The 19,474-nt window shown below is 30.2% G+C and overlaps 1 protein-coding gene across 4 annotated transcripts in view; it reads left to right on the forward strand.

Moving 5' to 3' along the window:
- The first annotated feature begins 5,801 nt into the window (after positions 1-5,801).
- LOC114163993 (protein MICRORCHIDIA 6) overlaps positions 5,802-19,474 on the forward strand; it is a 28,173-nt gene continuing 14,500 nt past the window's right edge. The window contains exons 1-12 of one of the 4 annotated variants that reach the window (XM_028048442.1): positions 5,802-5,904; positions 13,685-14,014; positions 14,205-14,279; positions 14,383-14,417; positions 14,680-14,758; positions 14,908-14,997; positions 15,074-15,149; positions 15,625-15,703; positions 17,798-17,926; positions 18,795-18,893; positions 18,989-19,090; positions 19,172-19,318. In XM_028048442.1, coding sequence (XP_027904243.1) covers positions 13,693-14,014; positions 14,205-14,279; positions 14,383-14,417; positions 14,680-14,758; positions 14,908-14,997; positions 15,074-15,149; positions 15,625-15,703; positions 17,798-17,926; positions 18,795-18,893; positions 18,989-19,090; positions 19,172-19,318 — 1,233 coding nt within the window. In that variant the 5' untranslated portion in view covers positions 5,802-5,904; positions 13,685-13,692. Of the gene's footprint in view, positions 5,905-12,904; positions 13,156-13,684; positions 14,015-14,204; positions 14,280-14,382; positions 14,418-14,679; positions 14,759-14,907; positions 14,998-15,073; positions 15,150-15,624; positions 15,704-17,797; positions 17,927-18,794; positions 18,894-18,988; positions 19,091-19,171; positions 19,319-19,474 lie in introns of those variants that run through there. The other 3 variants (XM_028048441.1, XM_028048439.1, XM_028048440.1) reach the window with 3 other exon arrangements.

Genomic DNA, 19,474 nt, shown 5'->3' on the forward strand with positions numbered 1-19,474 from the left:
TATATCAAAATCAGAAAGTATACTAACACACGAGACAGTTATCAAGAATGTACAAAGAACTATCCTACTTAAACCACATTATTAATCCACTAACCACACTACCAAATTTATCTACCAACTAAATAAATAAAACATTTCTTTGTTTTCTAAATTTGAGAAAAAAAAAGAATATAACTTACATGCAAAATCCTTATAAGGTTTTTTTTTCTTGTACTAAAAGCCAATTTTGGTATTCCGCATAATAAAAACTTGTTAAAACAAATACTACAATGTCCCACTATTTACTCCAAAATTTGAATCTGCATTGTAGTGTAATTATAGGTGAACTCTAACTCTGATTATTACATTCAAAAACATTCCCAAAAGTGTATTCATTATGACATTCAAGAAGAAAGAAAAATCTCACCTTTTTATTACTTTGGAAGTGACAATCTTAATAGGAAATACTAAAACTTAAATTTTTTGCATCTTGTCCTGCACCATAAAAAATCCTCATCAGAAGACTAAAACCCTTCAGAAAAGCATAAGTTTAAGAAGACCCTCCTAAAGGCATAAAATACCATAATAAACATATTAGTGGTCCAATAAAAAAGGTAAAACCCAAATCTAAAAGACACTCATGCATACATCACAGTTACATATTAGAATAAATACTTACTTGATCATGATATTTCCCATAAATATTGTTGAAAGCTTCAAATGTTGATTGAGTTGTGATAAAGCTTTTGGAGACATCTTTCAAAGAAACAAACAGAAGCCAACTCAGAAATCTTACTTGATCAAGACAAAGTAAATAAGTAACTTAACAGAACAACAAATTTTTGTCACCTAGGTTTCAGGTCTCCGGAGAAACAAATCTTCAAATAGGTAGAGCTTCATGTATGCAGCAAAATGAAACCCATGGAGATATTTTCCAAACTACTTTTCTGCAAATGAGAGACATTTGAAAGCAAAGTCCAATCATGACATGTAACGGGAAAAGCAAAATAACCAAAACCCAAGCATCAACCAAACATTTAACAAATAAAAAAAGGACAATACTATAAAATCAAGAGCATGGAAAAGGGAGACAGAAAGAAGTTAAATAGAGGGATAATTTTACAAAAAAACCTTTCAAAAGGATAAGTGTCGATAATTTAAATTGGGTTATTTGGGTAATATCTAGAGGTGTTTGTTTTCATATATTTTAGATATATATAAATGTTATAAACAAAATTAAGAAAATATAATAAAATTTTTTAAACAAAGTGGTGGGCCAAGGGTTGGGCGGTCTAAAATGGGCTAGGGTGGCCCGTTTTGCCACTTCTAGTCTTATAGGAATATATATTTTATTTATACTATATTTACCAATGTAATTTATTTGAGTTTATTGTTTAGAAATGTTAATTTTATTTGTACTAATATTTTATAATGGAATTTTATTTCAATTATATTTTAAGATTATTATTTTTTATTTGAATTCAAATTATATTTTAAAATTATTTTTTTATTTGAATCCATTTTAGGTTATATTTGTATCCCACACAAACCTCTTGATTCATTGTAACCAGATTACCTACCTTCCTTCGTTTTTTCAACCTATATCTAACTTTTTCCCATTGAATGAAAATTAATAACACTTTTATAGATATATCTTTGGTTCTTGTCTTGAGTTAATTATTGAAATGGTGAATCTATGTATCCTTTCCAATATGGAGGACAAATAGAAAAAGATTTGAAACTTTAAAAAAGAAGCATAAACTTTCATTATTTATTTCATTTGTTAAAAAATATTGTATCAAAATCTTTTCTAGGTCTACAAATGATCTTATTTTGAGTGATTATAAAACTAAGGAGGAAGATAATACTAAGGATGATGGCCTTCCAATTGAGCTTGTTCCTTGCACGGTTGAAGAGATGGATGGAATGAGCGGAACCATAAAGCTAGGATGAGTGAATGGTGGTGTTTTAGTTTGACTATGAGTGTTTTCCTAGAGGGAGGTAAGGCTAACTCCTAAGGAAGGAAGCCTAGAGTAGTCTAGAATGAGGGGACTAATCTAGAGAGACTTCATGACAAGTGACGCAAATTTGTTACCATCTCATTACTAACCTCAAAGTGCTTTTAGAAGAGGTGAAGACCTTTATTTATACACCAAGAAATCCTAGAACATGTCTAGAAAAGGAGAGGGGAAATTTGAATTTGAGCTCTAAAATTTGGAGCCATAAGATTCATGCTTCTAGGGTGACTTGCCAAGCGGCAAGGTCATGTTGTCCTTACGCACAGGCGCACAAAGGAAATGCATGTCTCTCCCTTGGGGAACAGGCTAACAAGTTTAAGGTTACTTGAGGTCCAAACTAGCCTAAGGAAACCCTAATTCACACTTCACACAAAAATTCCAGCCCTTAGGCCCAAAACTACAAAGCCTAAAATAAGGCCCACAAACCCTACACTACTTGGCCCAAAATACAAGGCCCAAAAGAAACCTACTTTACTTATTTACAAATAACATTGACAAGTGAAAATAAGAGTTTGGGCCCACTCAGCTTAGATGAAGCCCATTCTTCTTGTATACGCTTAACCATAACTCTTGTGGTTGGTCCCTTGACTAGGGATTTGCCATCAAAGGAGGAAGCTAGATAAAGAGAAAGAATGACTTATCATAATTGATTTTTGGTAGGGGTTTCAATCCTTATTAAGAGTTCTTTTTATTTTAATTTTCTTTCAATGACTTGGTAAGGATTGATAGTTTGTAATAAGGATTGATAGTTTAAAATAAGGATTGATAGTTTGGAACAATGATTGATAGCTGGAAATATTTTTAGGAGCTTGATTGAATTTTTGGATTTGTGTGTGTATGTGCTTGTGTGTTTGTATGTCATTGTCTTTATTTTTTATTTTTTTGTCTATGAGTGTGTGTATTTCTCTATGTCTCTATATATATGTCTTTGTGTCTTTAAGTTTGTTTGTTTGTGTGTGTGTGTATGTGTGTATTTGTGTTTATGTGTGTGTGTGTGTGAGAGAGAGAGTAAAAAAATAAAATTACACAATAAGATAGGGTTGAATTGTATTTTAAAATTTTTGTAGTTTTCATTTGTATTGTTTAATGATGTATGGTCAAACAATATCTGAATGAAAATTAAAAAAAAAATATCAAACATTTTACAATGAGTTTTAACTATTTTTTGTCTTTTTGTTAATTTAACAATTCTAGCATGCAGTATAACAAATGAATGCAAGAATAAACACTCAATACTTTTACACTAGTTCATCTTATCATACAAGCTAAGTACAATTTTTCACCAATCAGTCAAGTTCCACTAAGCAGGCTAACATTATAAAGTACAATCCAATATTCTTTTAGCTCTCAACTACTTTTGGCTAACCTCGTTCAAGTATTCTTTCAACAAGTTAATCCTCACTCAACTCGAGTATTATTTCAGCTCTCAACCATAACTCATTCAAGTATTATTTTTATAAGTTAATTTTGACTAAACTAAGTATTCTTTTAGTAAATCACTTTTGACTCGAGATAAATAGAAATTTTATGTGATCTAAATATCAATATTTTTCCCTATAGAGGATAATGTCCTTTAACTTATATAAGATTTAGGATCTTCGTACTATTTTGTTAGGATAAACACAAACAATATTCTTATAAAACTTTTTTGAGTAAGGAGAAAATTTAACATAGTTTTGACACTTAAAAATGATAATTGTTATACTTCTTTTCCTTCTTCAAATAATATCTTTATATAGGTTATATGACTGATGCAATTTTTTATTTTTTGTTAGGTAACTTTGAACTCAATCATGGACATTGAAAAATATTGAATGTTCTTCATACAACTATCAATACCCAATTTCATTTGGATAATTAAAATTTATTTCTAGAAGACTTTTGTCAACACCCAATTTCGTCCGGGTGAATAAATTTATTTTAAAAAAATGATAAAAATGTTTTTTAGATGATGGTAAATAAAAAAGGGTGAAATAAAGTTTTCTTCGAAGATTTTCAAACTTTAATTTTATTAAATAAAAGAAAAAAAAAGTGAATGAAAATAAAAAAAGGAAAAAAGAATGAAGAACCCAATTTGTTATTAATTATTGCACTTCTTTTCATGAGCCCAACAACTCAACATATTTTCTACCATTTTTGTTCCTAAAAGAGAAAGTAGTGATATGGTTCTAATAATTAGAAGAAAAATTTCTTCAGATGTTCATAATCAATATTACTAATTGAGATTGATTTTTTGCTCTGATTTGTTAATGGTTAGAATCAATATTACTGATCTTGATTGATATTATGCTCTGACTTGTTGCGATTTGATTCACATAAAGTGTTGCTATCATGACCAATTTCTTCCTTCTATTGTTCATTACAATTAAGGCTGAGATTGCATTGATATTCTAAGGTGTGAGTATAAATACGCACTCTGTCATATGAAATGGGGGCGAATTGAAAAAGAAAAATTCTCCACACTTCTCTAATTCTTTCCCATCATCACTCCCACATACACATCTCCTTTTTTATCTCTCTTTAAAAATAACATATTGGAGGAGGTAGGAAAAATAAGAAGATAGTTATAATGTAGGGAACAAAAGAAGGAGATTGATAAAGAAGAGGAGGAATTGGAAAGTTTAACAGGTATGTCAGTGCCAAATTTTTTCATTTATTCATTCCCAAATTTTCACTATATTTTGTTTTAATATTATACGTTTTTTTTTACCTACTTTGGGGCTGCTTTTTTTTTTATCTTATTCTAAAAATCATAACAAAAAATAGTTTTCCTCATTTTTTTAGAGTTTATGTAACACCAATTTTCAAAATTATTTTTTTCTTTAGAAAATAAAAAATATATATATAAAAAACTAAAATAAAAAAAATGTTTTCTTTGTTTAATTTTTAGTGTTTGTCCAACCGCTCGCGTCGCATGATACCTATTCCCAAATAATTCAAAATTCCAAAAACAAATATAAAAAAAAAGTTTTTAAAATTATAAAAAAATCAAATAAAAAAGTTTCTCAAATAGTTTTTCATAAAGAACTACGTAACTCTGATTCTCCATTCACATGGAGATACGTATGAGCGATAATTAATCCTCGTCGGGCCCTAAAAAATCAAAAAATTATATTTGTTTTTTTGTACATTCTTTTATTACTATTTTTGGGGAAAATTAAATATTTTGAAAACCATATAACTTTTGCACATTTAATTAAAGGTATCGTCTTATGACGGACGATGTGGGGTGTTAATATCTTCCCCACGCGTAACCGACTCTTGGATCCAAAATATTTTTTTTTGCATATCTTGTCTTATCTTTTTGTTTTTTTCGTAGTTTTTCAGAATAAAGTATGGTGGCGACTCCAATCTCTGTTTTTACAAATTTAATTTAGTTCGTCGTCCATCGCGATTTTAGTTGCGACAACTTTGATTAAATAAAATAACATTAATTTGAAAAAAAGCAAGAGAATTAAAATAATGAAAATTAATAAAAGAAATGTGAAAAAAATCCTTTTATATGAAAAAATAAATATTTAGTATTTAGTTTTTTATAAAAATAATTATGAAATATAAAAAGTAGTTTTCTTTATCTTAAATATATCTTTTTAAATAACATTAAAGATGATAGTATATTTATATATTGTTATATTTTAAATATAAGACAAAGTGAAAAAGGAATTTCTTGATTCGGATAAGTTTTATTTTTCTCTAGTTTTTATGTTAATATAATAAAATTGGTCTATAAAAAAAAAAAAGGTCCAGCCCATTTTAAAGGGGTAGAAGATTCTAACCTAATAGCAAGAGAGGCCACTTAAAAAGAGAAGAGGAGAAGGCAAAGAAAGAAAACAAAAGGGGAGAAGGAAGAAAGGAAGCCAAAACGCTAGAAGGAAGAAGGACCTTTTCAAGGCAAAGAAAAGCTAAGGTATTGTCCTCTGCTTTCAACACTGATCTTAGTTCATGTTTCCAAATAATTGAATACTTAATGTTGAACATCATTTTGGGTCCCGTGTAGACATTCTGCATTTTTAGTGAATGAAAATATATGGAAACTCGGTTAGTTTACTTTCAAAAGGATTCTTAAAAATAAAATCCCACGTACATAAATCAATAGTACTAAGCAAATTAATGGAGTTCTTTTCTCTAAAATACATGTGGGGAGAACTTAGGGGAAGACAAAGAGAAACAAAATCTTATGGCCATACATAAATAATGGGAGACCACTTAATCACGTGGATAAGAGATATCAATTTGAAACATGAAACATGCATTCTCAATTCACTTATAAATAAGTTTCACTACTTTTATCCACTCACTAAATGAGTGGGTTGAAAAAATCCTAACCTATTAAAGGTGAGTTAGGTTAGGGTTAAGGTGGTTTCATCCTACTACAAGACTTTAATTAATTTTTAATAACTATTCAGTAAGAGTTGAAGGTCGAGTCGATTTGGTCCAGATTAATGGTTTGTGATAGCTCTTGACTCCAAATATTATATTTCATATATCCAAATTCTCAAGAACATTGAATATATATATATATATATATATATATATATATATATATATATATATATATCCTTCTAGACAATTTTTTAAAATAAAAATAAAATATACATAATTAAAGTCTAATAAATGCATAATTATAATAAATAAGAATAATGTCAGAAATTTTCTAAAATATGTGAACACTTCCCCTCAAGTTGGTGAATAAATGTTTTCCATTCCTAGTTTGAATATAATTATTCAAAAATTATTGTTGTTCAACCCTTTGGTGAGTATATATGCAAGTTGTCCTTGAGAAGAAGTGTAGGGTGCACAAATCATGTCATTGTCAAGCTTTTCTTTAATAAAATGTTTGTCCACTTCATTATGTTTGGTTCTATCATGTTGTACTAGATGATGGGCTATGCTAATTGTTGATTTGTTATCACAATATAGCTTTAGGGATCCATCCCTTTTTATCTTCAACTCTTCCAGTATAATTTTTTGTCACAATAGCACACATATCCCTTGAGCCATTACTATAAAACTGGATTTGGCTACCACACTTTGCTTTTTACTCTTCCAAGTTACCAAGTTTCCACCAAGGGAAGTGCAATAGCCAATAGTTGATCTTCTATCAATAATTGAACCCGCATAATCAACATCAATATATGCTTCAAGACTGACATTCTTGTTTCTTATGAACAAAATTCCTTTTCCTAAGAGCAATGCTAATAGTAGTTTGGAAATGGGCTTCCTTGGGTTATACATAAATTGACTTACTAAACTCATAACAAAAATAATATCAATTATAGTGTGAGATGAATAAATAAGTTTTCCAGCCTTTGATACATTTCATTATAAAAAATCACACCATACTTTTCATTTCTCAACTTTACATTTGGATCAACATGTGTGCATGTAGGTGTGCTTGTTGGTTTGCATGCCATTTACTTGTTTCTTACAACAAATCAATACTATACTTTTGTTGAGATATAAAAAAAACTTTTTTCTTGAATTAAACAACTTCAATTCCAAGGAAATGTTTTAATTTTCCCAAGGTCTAAATTTCAAATTTTCTAGCCAGACATTGACTCAGTCTTTGTTGTTCACGTTCCATTACAAGTCACAAAAATATCATCTACATAGACTAACAAAATTGTTACCCCTTGAATAAGAATTCTTACTAAACAAGGTGTGATCTCCTTGACTCTATCTATATTTGAGATTTATCATGACTTCAATGAACCTTTCAAACCATGCTCTAGGTGACTGTTTCAGTCATACAATGCCTTTTTAAGTTTGCATATTATGTTTTCCTCAATTTTGTCTCGTATATCCAGGTGGTACCTCCATGTATATTTCTTCTTCAAGATCTCTGTGTAGAAAAAAAAACATTTTTCACATCAATCTACAACAAATTCTAGTCATGGTTTGCTGCTAAGGATAATATAACTCTAACCGTGTTTATTTTTGCAACTAGTGTAAAAGTCTCCAAGTAATCTATTCCATATGTTTGAGTGAATCCTTTTGCCACTAGTCTAGCCTTGTACCTCGCAATGGTTCCATCAGCCTTGTATTTTAATGTATAAACTCATTTGCACCCAACATGTTTTTTTCCAAGTGGTAGAGTAACTAGCTTCCAAGTATTATTCTTCTCCAATGCCTCCATTTCCAAATCCATGGTTTGTTTCCATTTTTTGTCAATGAATGCCTTATATACAAAAGAAGGTATAGTTGTAGTTTTTAGGCTTGTGATAAGGTTTTATGTGTAGGAGAGAATTTTTCAAAGGATGGATAATTTGCTAAAGGATAAGAAGGTTTAGTCATGACTCTAGTTCCTTTTCTAAGGGCAATTGGAATATCTAAATTCTCCATAACATATCATCACAAAGTGATTCATCATTGTTAGTGGAATTGGGATTTACATGTTCAAATATATTTACCTCTTGTAATGGTAATGGATTCAACTCATAAATACGAGCAAATCTTGGAATAGCCTTTTTTTGTATGTGTGAACTTTTGACATGATTCAACTTCAGGAAGATTTTGATTTATCACTCCTTCTCAACATGTTCAATTTTCAGTTGTATTATTTTTCTTTTGAAAAACAAATTTGGAAATATAAACTCATTCATAGGCTCATCATTTTCCCTAAAATCCCTCCTTAAAGATGAAGACAGTCAAAATAGCTAACTTGCTCATTGAAAGTGACATCCCTTGAGACAAAATGTTTCTTAGAAGAATGAAAACACTTATACTCTATTTGTGTGAAATAGTACCCTAATAAAGTACATTTAGGTGCCCTTGGATAAAGTTTTCCCTTTTATTGTTCATGAATATGGACAAAAGAAACACAACCAAATATTGTAGAAGGAAGGCTATGAGAATGATTTATATTCGAGTGAAAAGAATAAAATACCTCCATAGGAGTTTTTAATTGTAAAACAATATAGGGTAACCTATTCATTAAATAAGTGACATCGAGAATGACTTCCCTCCAAAATCGTTTTGGAACATTGTTTTGAAAGAGGAGTGCTTTCGTTTATTCTAAAATATGTCTATTTTTTTGTTCAACCACCATTTTGTTGATGTGTATAAACACAAGAAGATTCATGAATAATCTTTAACATTATTAGACCTAAATTTCTTAAGAACCACCCCAAATTGATTTTTAATCAGTGCTACAAATTTCATAACATAACTAACCTCAGATTTGTTTTTAAGGAGAAAAAGCCATATTACCCTTATACAATCATTAATAAAAGTAATAGACCATTTAAGTCCTAAAATATTTAAAACATTAAAGGGACCTCACACATTAATATGGGCCTGATAAAAACATTAGAACTTATTTTATTGCAAGTCGGAGGAAATATAACAGGTTTGTTTTTTGTCAATTCACACACCTCACATTGAAGATTATGCATATTCAAATTCAAATCCTTAAACAAATAAGGAAACAAAAGTTTTCTAACACAAAATGAGGGATGTCCAAGATGATAATGATACAATTGATTTTTTTCCTGGTCGTGTATTGAAGATTTGATCATCAAAGAGTGACTCATAATAGTTGGTTCAAGTCTCCCAAATAGTAAGATCATTCCATTCTCTAAAATGTCCAACCGTCCTCTCTAGTTTCTTGTCCTGCAATATACAAGAATAACTATGAAAAAATCACATTATAAGAGAGGTCATTAGTAAGTTTTTTATTGAAATATCACAAAACAGACTGATGGGTTGAAACCTTCAACCTGACTCGTCCCTTTTAACACAGGCTGAGGGGATTGGGCCCAACCTGTTTTTCCACCCCTAATATCCAACATAGGCTCGCCCACAAGTCCACCACAGACCCAACCATAGGCTCCACCGTAAATTCCACCACAGGCTCCAAAACAAGTTCCACAATAGGCTCCAAAATAGGCTCCACAACGAACAACAACCGCCAAGACTTTAAAATCAAACATTGAGACCCTTATTCCCATCCTAGGCACCAACCACCTTAGGAGATAAAGTTGTATTTTTTTGCCAACTTTTTTCTCTCCACCAGTAATTACATTGGAATCTTGTTATAACCATTTACAATTAGATAAATCATGACTAATTATTTTACATTTAAAACAAAAAGGAGACAATGTCTCATACTCTACGTCAACAATAAACGTAAATCCTAACCTTTCCACCAAAATTTGATTAGGCGAATAAGATAACAAATCAACATCAACTAAGACATGTGCAAAGAAACCTCGAGACTTATTCTTGGTATGCTCATTTAAAGATAAGGGTTGCCAATACCAGTGTAGTTAAAAAAATCGCCTTTGACTGCCAATATTCCAAAGGAAAGCCATGTATGCACACCTAATATTGGGTTTTCGTGAGCTTCATAGAAGTTGGACTTGGACCAAAATCTTTAGTCCAAACAAAAACACAAAGGATTTCGAAAAATAAGTTCCAAACTCCAACCACCAAAACCCTTCTCATATCCTCAAGTGTAGACAAAGCAAATTCATAGAACCTTTCACCAAGACAATCCACTTTTCATCGATCCAAATATTTGCAGGTCACATCAAACTTCTTACAAAGATCTAAATGTATGAGAAATTTATCCCCTTTTATTCACAAAATACGTTTATGCAAATGACTTTTGCACTTCTCCAAACCAATAAGATAAGTAATTAAGTAATTGTGATAAAAAATATTACCAACATTATCAAGAACTCGGACAAATATATACTTTTGTGCCTACACCTTATTATTTAGGATATTGTAAATGATAATGCACTTATGTTACTAGTAACGGTGTTCCAAGTTAGTGTTCCAATTAGCCAACTTGTACATTACTCAAAAATTAAAACATAAATTAATATGTTCAATTAGAGGTATTGATCAATTAATTAAAACTTTTATAAAATATTTAGATAACTAAGTTGATTATATATATATATATATATATATATATATATATATATATATATATATATATATATATATATATATATATAACTTAAATGGTTAGTGGTTACATATTAAAAATTTATCAAATATTTAGATAACTAATTTGGTAGACTAGCTTGATAATTTATCCTTTGACTGGGAGAATAAAGATTTTTAACCTAATTTATCATAGTAGGTGAGGCCCTCCCAATATATTTTTGATGATGTAAAGACTATTCTCAACAAAATGATTTAGGTAGACCTTGTTTGTTTCTCTAATCAATAGTGTATTTGTCTATATATGTTAATTAACATTTTGATAAAATGTGATATATATGCATGCATAAGGTAAATAATGTCTTGGTACTTTACTTTCAAAATAATTTTTCTTTAAAATATTAGAGCTAAAATATTAATTGTTTAATATTTTATGTGTAACCACTAACCATTATCATTAATTGTCTACAACTTTATTCCAATTAATTTTATTTGTGCCTTGCATCCTTTTTAGAATTTTTTTTTTTAATTTCAATATTTTTATAAGAATTCAAGCAGTAATGTAATAAACCATAGATATAACTTTATTCCGTGAAAAAATAATTTGTAATTGGAGATTAGTTGGTTTATAAATAATAAATAATAATAATTTATAATCTATACACCATATATATACCATATAAAAATATAATATTTTTTTTAGTGTCCACGATTTCTTTCCAGTTTTAATTTTTAAATATTTTTTTAAATTAAAATAATTATTTTATCAATTTTATTCATGATATAACTATTTCTTAAAAATTTAATTGTTGTTTTTAATTTGACTAGTTTTTTTAAAGTTAATATTTTTTAATTAAATTTTTTTATACAAAATAAATAAAATCTCTTTATAATTAAATTATGAAATAAATAGTTTTATTTTATTAATTTACTTTTCTGATGTTGATTTTTTTTAATTTAATAATTATCTAAAAATAAAATACTGCTTATAATAAAAATGATTTATTTTATATTTTTACATTTTCTTTTGTAAATTTAATAAAAAAAATTAATTTTTACTTTTTTATTATGGTGAGAGATAATTAAAAATCCATGCACTTAAGGGATTGTTTTAAAATTTCACAGGACATCAAGATTCCGACAAGAGATTCATTGGAATTTACATTTAAAATGCATTGAATTCAAAAAAAATACATTTGAAATGCATTGAATCCCAAAATAAGGAAAGTGCAGACATGTAAAAATATCAAATATTTAACCTCCACTGGAAAAATAAAATCAAAAGTTTATCCACACACAACACAACTTAAAAAAAGTTATATGTATATATATTTTAAAATTCCCATAATTTACATATATATTTTTCTAAGATTCACATAATTTACACATATATATTTTCTTAAAATTCACCATATACTATTATATAAAAGAGATTATTTGGTCTACATAATTTTTGTTTTTACTTTCATCCTTTAAATAACTATTTTTATAAATTTAATAATTACTTTACCAAATTTATCTTTTAAATAATTACTTTTCAAATGTAATATTTTTTTATATTTGACCTATTTTTTAATTTAATATTTTTAAACTAAAATAATTATAGAAATACAACTATTAAAAGCATTTGTATTTATTTTTATAATTATGATAATAATATTATTAAGAAATAGATACATGTTTGCTGGTATATAATTTTTTTTTTGTATTGTACTTATAACTTATAAAGAGAATTATTTTTAATAACTGTTTGATCATAATATTTTTAGTGTACATATTTTACTACCAATTTTTTTTATTAATATAAATTATTTTTTTCATCATGTTACTCTTAAAATTTTATATCTATTAAGAATATATTTTTATAAATTGAATAACATTTTTATTTTAATAATAATTAGAATAATTATATTTTATAAAATAACATAAAAGTTTGGTATTATTTCCCACCAGTGTAAATTAAAAATTGAACACGGTCACAAGAGGTTAGGTGTTTTTGTTAATGAATGTCTATTGGAAAGATGATAAGTAGTATTATGCATCTATGAACGCGGGAGAGACGTAATAGAAAAACAAAATCACGAAAAGGAGATCGAAATCGGAGAGAGAGGTTGGTTACTTTAATCTTGCGGCGTCGACACCCGTCGAACACTAGTTAACTTCTTTTTCCCTCTCTTCTCCTCTCACACTATTCCTTTCTGTGATAACAATCTCAATCTCCAATCTCTGTAATCCTTCCGCATTCTCCTTTTTTCTATTTCTGGTAAGCATTTGTTTGAGTTCTTTTATCAAAACGAAAACCCTAACCCCTACTCACTATATTTTCTTTTCTTCTTCTATAATTTATGGAATCGCCCTTGTTTGTGATTTTGTTCCCTGCTTTGTTTCGTTTTTCATTTTTCGTTATCTGATAATGTGTTTCAGTTTGTTACTATTGTTGCCTATTTGTTTTTTCTTTGGGAAGTAATTTTCTGTTTTCATAGTTTGATTTCTTTGACTACACTTTCTCTCCTTGAAGTTCAAATGTAACTATTGTTACAACTGAAGCTAAACCTCGAATGAAAATGACCTATGGGTTTTATAAACTTATTGTCATGCTATGTGTGGGGATTTGAGATGGTCATGATTGGTACAATGAGTTTAATTTTTTCAAGGGGTTTTTGGGAGAAACTTTTCAACTTTAATATTTAAGTGTTATTTATTGAATCTGAGCCTGCACACTTTAGTTACTTTACGTTACATTGTTGTTTTGTCATCTTAACCTGTTTTCTTATAATTTACTGTGATTATAGGGATAAATATGGGCCCTGCAGAAATTGTGGATTTATCTAGTGATGATGAAAGTGAAACAGTTGGTTTGAAAGCTGTTAAGTTGGAGGGAGATTTTGTTAAGGATAAGAGATATCAAAGTCATATAACTGGACAAGATTCTGAAGAAAACCTAAGTTCTAATGGTCCAAGTACAGGTCATAGTAACTCCAGTGTATTGGAGCAGGGACCATCACCAGTTGATGACACAGGCATTTCTTACGTGTCACCCATTGGTGCAGCACCCCTGTGCAGGCAGTTTTGGAAAGCTGGAAACTATGATGATGGGATTGGTTCTAAAGTCACAGTTCAAAGTAATCCAATATATTATTTTGGTCAGATTGATATATGTTTCAAATTTGGTTCTATGAATGTGACCCCTACACAATGTTCTGTCTACAAGTCCATATAAATATATATATTTAATTGTTGCCAAATTTCTTCCTGCCTGACTTACATGGGGACTGCAGTTCTTACCCCTTTGTTATGCTCTTTGGGTTGCAGATGCTAAAAGTTATCTACACGTGCACCCCATGTTCCTCCACTCAAATGCAACTTCCCATAAGTGGGCATTTGGTGGTATGTTCTTACCATCACTTGTGTCTTATTATAACCATTTTAATAGACCACCTTCGTTGATATTTTTCCAGGATCTGATCTTTTTCTTTTTTTCTGTTTGCAGCCATAGCGGAGCTTCTTGATAATGCAGTTGATGAGGTTATTATTCCTAATGTTTGAACTATTGAACTGCATGATATTTTAAATGTCATATTACATGTCATTTTCTTTTGTCATCTGCAGCATACTAAGCTATTGTCTATGCCTAGGGATAGTTCATTGCATGTATTATTCGTGAACATAAATGTCTGTTGCTATTATTGTTTTATGCCTTTTCCATCTTTTAAGCCTTCAATACATATTTTTATTTGATTTTTGTTCCTATTTTGTTTTGCATTGTTAACATTTATTCTTAGGATAGATCCAAAATGGGGCTACCTTTGTCATTGTAGATAAAACTTCAAATCCAAGGGATGGGAGTCCAGCGTTGTTGATTCAAGGTATATTGCTTTTGGAATTCTTTATATAGGAACGTATGTTTTTTCGTCTTTATTGTGGCTTTAAACTTGTAGCCTGAGTCTTTCATATTTGCACTGTATACTGTGATTCTAATTGTTTTTATATGATCCTAATAACACTTGGCAATTAGATGATGGTGGTGGAATGGATCCAGAGGCAATGCGGCGTTGCATGAGTTTTGGATTTTCAGATAAGAAGTCACAGTTTGCTATTGGACGATGTATGGATTTTGACTTATTTTTCTGCTATTATTTTCATATTCCCTTTCATATTTATTTTTCAATTGGGTCTTTTAGATGGAAATGGCTTCAAGACCAGTACTATGAGGCTTGGTGCAGATGTCATAGTCTTCAGTTGCCATCTAAACAATAGGTATGCATCTACTAGTGAACGTAACATTACACTAAAGTTGGTGAAGGCAATGAGTCGCCTGCTGTATTTGCAGTCACCTTATTATCTTGAAGAAAGTATAAGTATTATTATTATTTATATTTTGAAGGCCATACTCACTCAGATGTATTTGTTCATATATTTTTTAGTTGATTTTTGTTTACAGAAAAAAAAATGAATGAATTTGCCTTTATTTTCCTTTTCTTTTTATAACCTCAGAGAAATGTGAAATATAAGGTTTTTCCAAAATTGAAATAATCTGCTCTCTAATGTTAATCAATTCTATTTACGTTCATTATTATTATTGATCTTTACCTGATTCCCCTTGGCCTTTTTGACTAATTGCTGCACTTAATTTCTTGGCTGGAAGATAAGGAGGCTTTTCAGCAAGCCAACAATGTATGAGGTTAGAGGGGTAACAAATTATTATTTTTCTTACTGTTTCTGTCTTGAACAGGATTTTGACTCAAAGCATTGGACTTCTGTCATATACATATTTGACACAAACACAGCTTGACAGAATTGTAGTGCCCATGGTAATTGGTATTTTTCATTTTTAACTAGTTGAAGGTTTTGGTTTAAATGCTACTTCTACATACAATTGCAATGCAATAATGGAAGGCAACCATAAAATTAATATTAATAACTAGTCTAGAAATATAAATAACAATTAAATCAAGGGTAAAATATGCTTTCAGTACAATAAGTATTGAGACATTTCCTTTTTAGTACAATAAACAAAAGATCTTAATACAATAAGTTTAATTCCTTTAGTAGTCTGACTTGAGGACTTGATTGAGTGGAATCATGTTGCATGATGGTTGAGTCACCGGAGAAGCACCAGGAAACAAAGCAAAATTATGTATTTACATCAAACCACAAGTATATTCCTCTTTTGTCTTGTGCTGTTATCTTCCATGAACATTTCAAGTCACCATTAATAGCTTCCATGAATTATTACGATGACCTTCATTTTTCTTCAATCCTTACTTGAATGTAAACATTAGCTTCCACTAAACAATACTTAATTTGATTCGAATTTGCAAAATAAATATATAATAGTCATATACGTTAATCTTTATGTAACAAAATCATATGTATGTTGGTAAAGCAGTTTCATGTGCACATTTAACAGAATCCTTAATGGAGTTGAAAAAAACTAACAAAATTAAACTTGTATTAAATTTGTTCTTTTTTTTTTTCTTATTGTACTAAAAGGAAATGTTCCAATACTCGCTATATTGAAAGCATATTTTACTCTTAGACAAAGCAAACCCCATTATGTTCAATTTCAAGACTTCCACAAAACATATTTATCGAGTAGAAATGGAGAAAAAGGGGGATGGTGGTGCTGCAAACAAAAGATGTAAAAGAAGACTAGGGTCCTGGCTGTCTGTGTCAGGGGGACTGCGTCAGGGAAAGTGATCCATGTGTAATGAACAAACATAAAATTAACAAAATTAGGGTTCCACTATCCTTGGGTTGGATCAGGTTGCATTGACCCAGCTTTTTCTTCCTCAAGATGAGGTGCTGATCAACAATGTGATTTCTGCTATGCTGTTCCACGACGCCATGTGTGATGTCTGAAGTGGTAATGATTTGCTGCCATAAATGCCTGGTTTGCATTGCCATTGTGTGATGTCAGTTTTTAGAAAACACCGGGTGCATCCCCATTTCTCCCTATCTTTTTTATATTTCTCTAGACCTTTATGGATGTTATCACCCATTTCTTCTATAAAAGAAATCCACGTCTCTTGATAGCTAGGAGTCCTGAAACCCCTACTATATTCTCTTACAACCTTCAACACAGTGTGACAAAAAATGGATTTCTTACAGACTGAAATGGTAATGCGTTATCATTTGTGCAATTACAAATTTCTTGAATCACAACATCTCTATCTTTACAGACTGCATTCATTGTGTTTGACAGTGTTAGGTGTTCCCACCTTTCCTTTTGTTACTTCTTCCTAAGAGTTGCCATCTTTCCTCTTCTTCTTTATCCTTGAATGGCTTAACAACTATTTCCATAACATCATCTAGAACATTTACACAATCATTCACATTGCCTTTGTTCCAGCAAGATGTGTGTCATTCTCGCAACTCCACCCAACACACATTGAAGCAAAATATTCAAGATGTGTGGGGAAATACTTTCACATTACTGTCAAGTAGTGTCAACATTTTTCATTTTAGCTTGACCCATTCTTCAACATAACACAGTAGCATACAACAAACAAAGAGCAGCCAGTATTACTGACAACAACACAAATAGTAGAACATCAAAACAGCAATACAGCATCAAAAACTGGGGACCTGCTACAACAAGGGTCCAGACCTGCTCAGCCAACATCAACACCCAACATAGAAAAAGAGAGGAGACAATGGTTTAGTCACTCTTTTTACCTGACGTGCTTTGGTGTGATCTGCGTAAACTCAGATTTGCATGATCAACATTTGGATTGTGGTTCATGCAAATCTTCTACCTCATCATATCGAGTTGTGGGAATTATATTGTACATTGTCACCATGATGATTTGATGCACTGTTTATTCTATCCATCTCCTGATAAATTTTCTATGGTAAAAAGCTTCTATTAGTTGCAACTTACTCCACTAACCTATCTTTTTCAGGTGAATTATGAATTTAATACATCCACTGGATCATTGAAAGTATTAAATGGCAATGAGCATTTTATGTCTAATTTATCCTTGCTGTTGCGTTGGTCACCATATTCATCAGAGGCAGATCTGCTGAAACAAGTTAGTTTCTACATTTTCCCTTTCGCCCTGATAATTGTCTAATTTCATAGTGATTTGCTTTGTAACTTATATTGTTTGTACGAGAATGATCCCTTTGAATGTGGCTCAACTTTATACACCCTTTTGGAGTAGTATTTACATGCGATGTAGATAGTTACAACCATTAAGTTGATAAGAACCCACCAAATTTAGAAAGTTATTAGGGCTCAAAGTGATTATTTTCTCTACTTCCATGAAGAGTACATGTGGACAATGGGTGATGAACAACACCATATCGACAGTGTGTGATGAATGTAACCACAAAGTATGCATGATAAATTGTGTCGCAATGAACAATCACAATATATTAAGCAATGAAAATCCAGCTCCTGAGATTGGGTGCTTTAGTACTAAGTTGAAAGAAACAAAATTTGTATCTTAGTTGTATTTGATGTACAATCATTAATATGACTTTTTGAAATGTAAAATCGATGAAGAAAAAACAAAAAATAGGAAACAAACATCTCATAATATCCTAAAGATAAACTATATGATATCCTAAAATAAACTATCTTGTGATGTCCAAAAGATTAGTCAAAGTGAAAGGAAATTTTTTGAACGTGCTCGTTACTACTCAACACATGGATTTCTTTAAAACAAGAATGATCACGAAAGTGCTAAATATAAGGTTAGTGGGTTCAACTCCCCCCACTAACACTACATTGAAGTATGCTAATCATTAACTGAACTACTTGAAAGATAACGAAGATTAAATGTCCCTATTTCCGATTGTTCAACACATTGCATGATATTCACGACAATAACGTACTAATTTTTTTTCATGATATTAGTTGCTATCTTGATGATATTATTTTCATCTCTCTTGTAGTTTGATGACATTGGATCTCATGGTACTAAAGTTATTATCTACAATTTGTGGTGCAACGATGATGGGAATTTGGAGCTAGACTTTGATACAGATCCTAAGGTTGTATTTGTTATTTTATTGGTTTTATTTTTTCTTGCTTTATTCAGTTTTTGTAATCTTGTTTTGTTGCTAATGGGCGTACTTCTTATATGCAGGATATTCGTATTGCTGGGGATATCAAGCGTATTGATACACTTAAAGCTTGGAAGAGTATAAATGAGGATCACATTGCTAATCGGTTTCGTTACTCCTTACATGTATGCTTGATTTAGCAAATTATGGTGTAGTGGAAATTTAAGGTTGAATTTTCTTGAGTCTAATATTCTCATGTTACCCAGGTATATTTGTCCATATTGTACTTGAAGATCCCAGAATGTTTTCAAATTATTTTGCGAGGGCAAGTTGTGAAGCCGCACAACATTGCTGATGATCTTAAATATCCTCAATTTGTTAAATATGCACCATTTATTGGTGGATCTGCAAAGGTTATTGCCTAACTTTTCAGAATATTTTTAATTATATATATCAATTGAGAGGTATTTGAGTGTACACATTGCTTGACTATATCTCCTTTTTTGTTTAGGATTGGTTAAAACTCTTAGTTTGTTATAGTTTATTAGCTTACCTAAACTAAGTTAGTT

Source organism: Vigna unguiculata, chromosome 9 (assembly GCF_004118075.2).
Source record: "Vigna unguiculata cultivar IT97K-499-35 chromosome 9, ASM411807v1, whole genome shotgun sequence".
Classification (NCBI taxonomy): domain Eukaryota; kingdom Viridiplantae; phylum Streptophyta; class Magnoliopsida; order Fabales; family Fabaceae; genus Vigna; species Vigna unguiculata.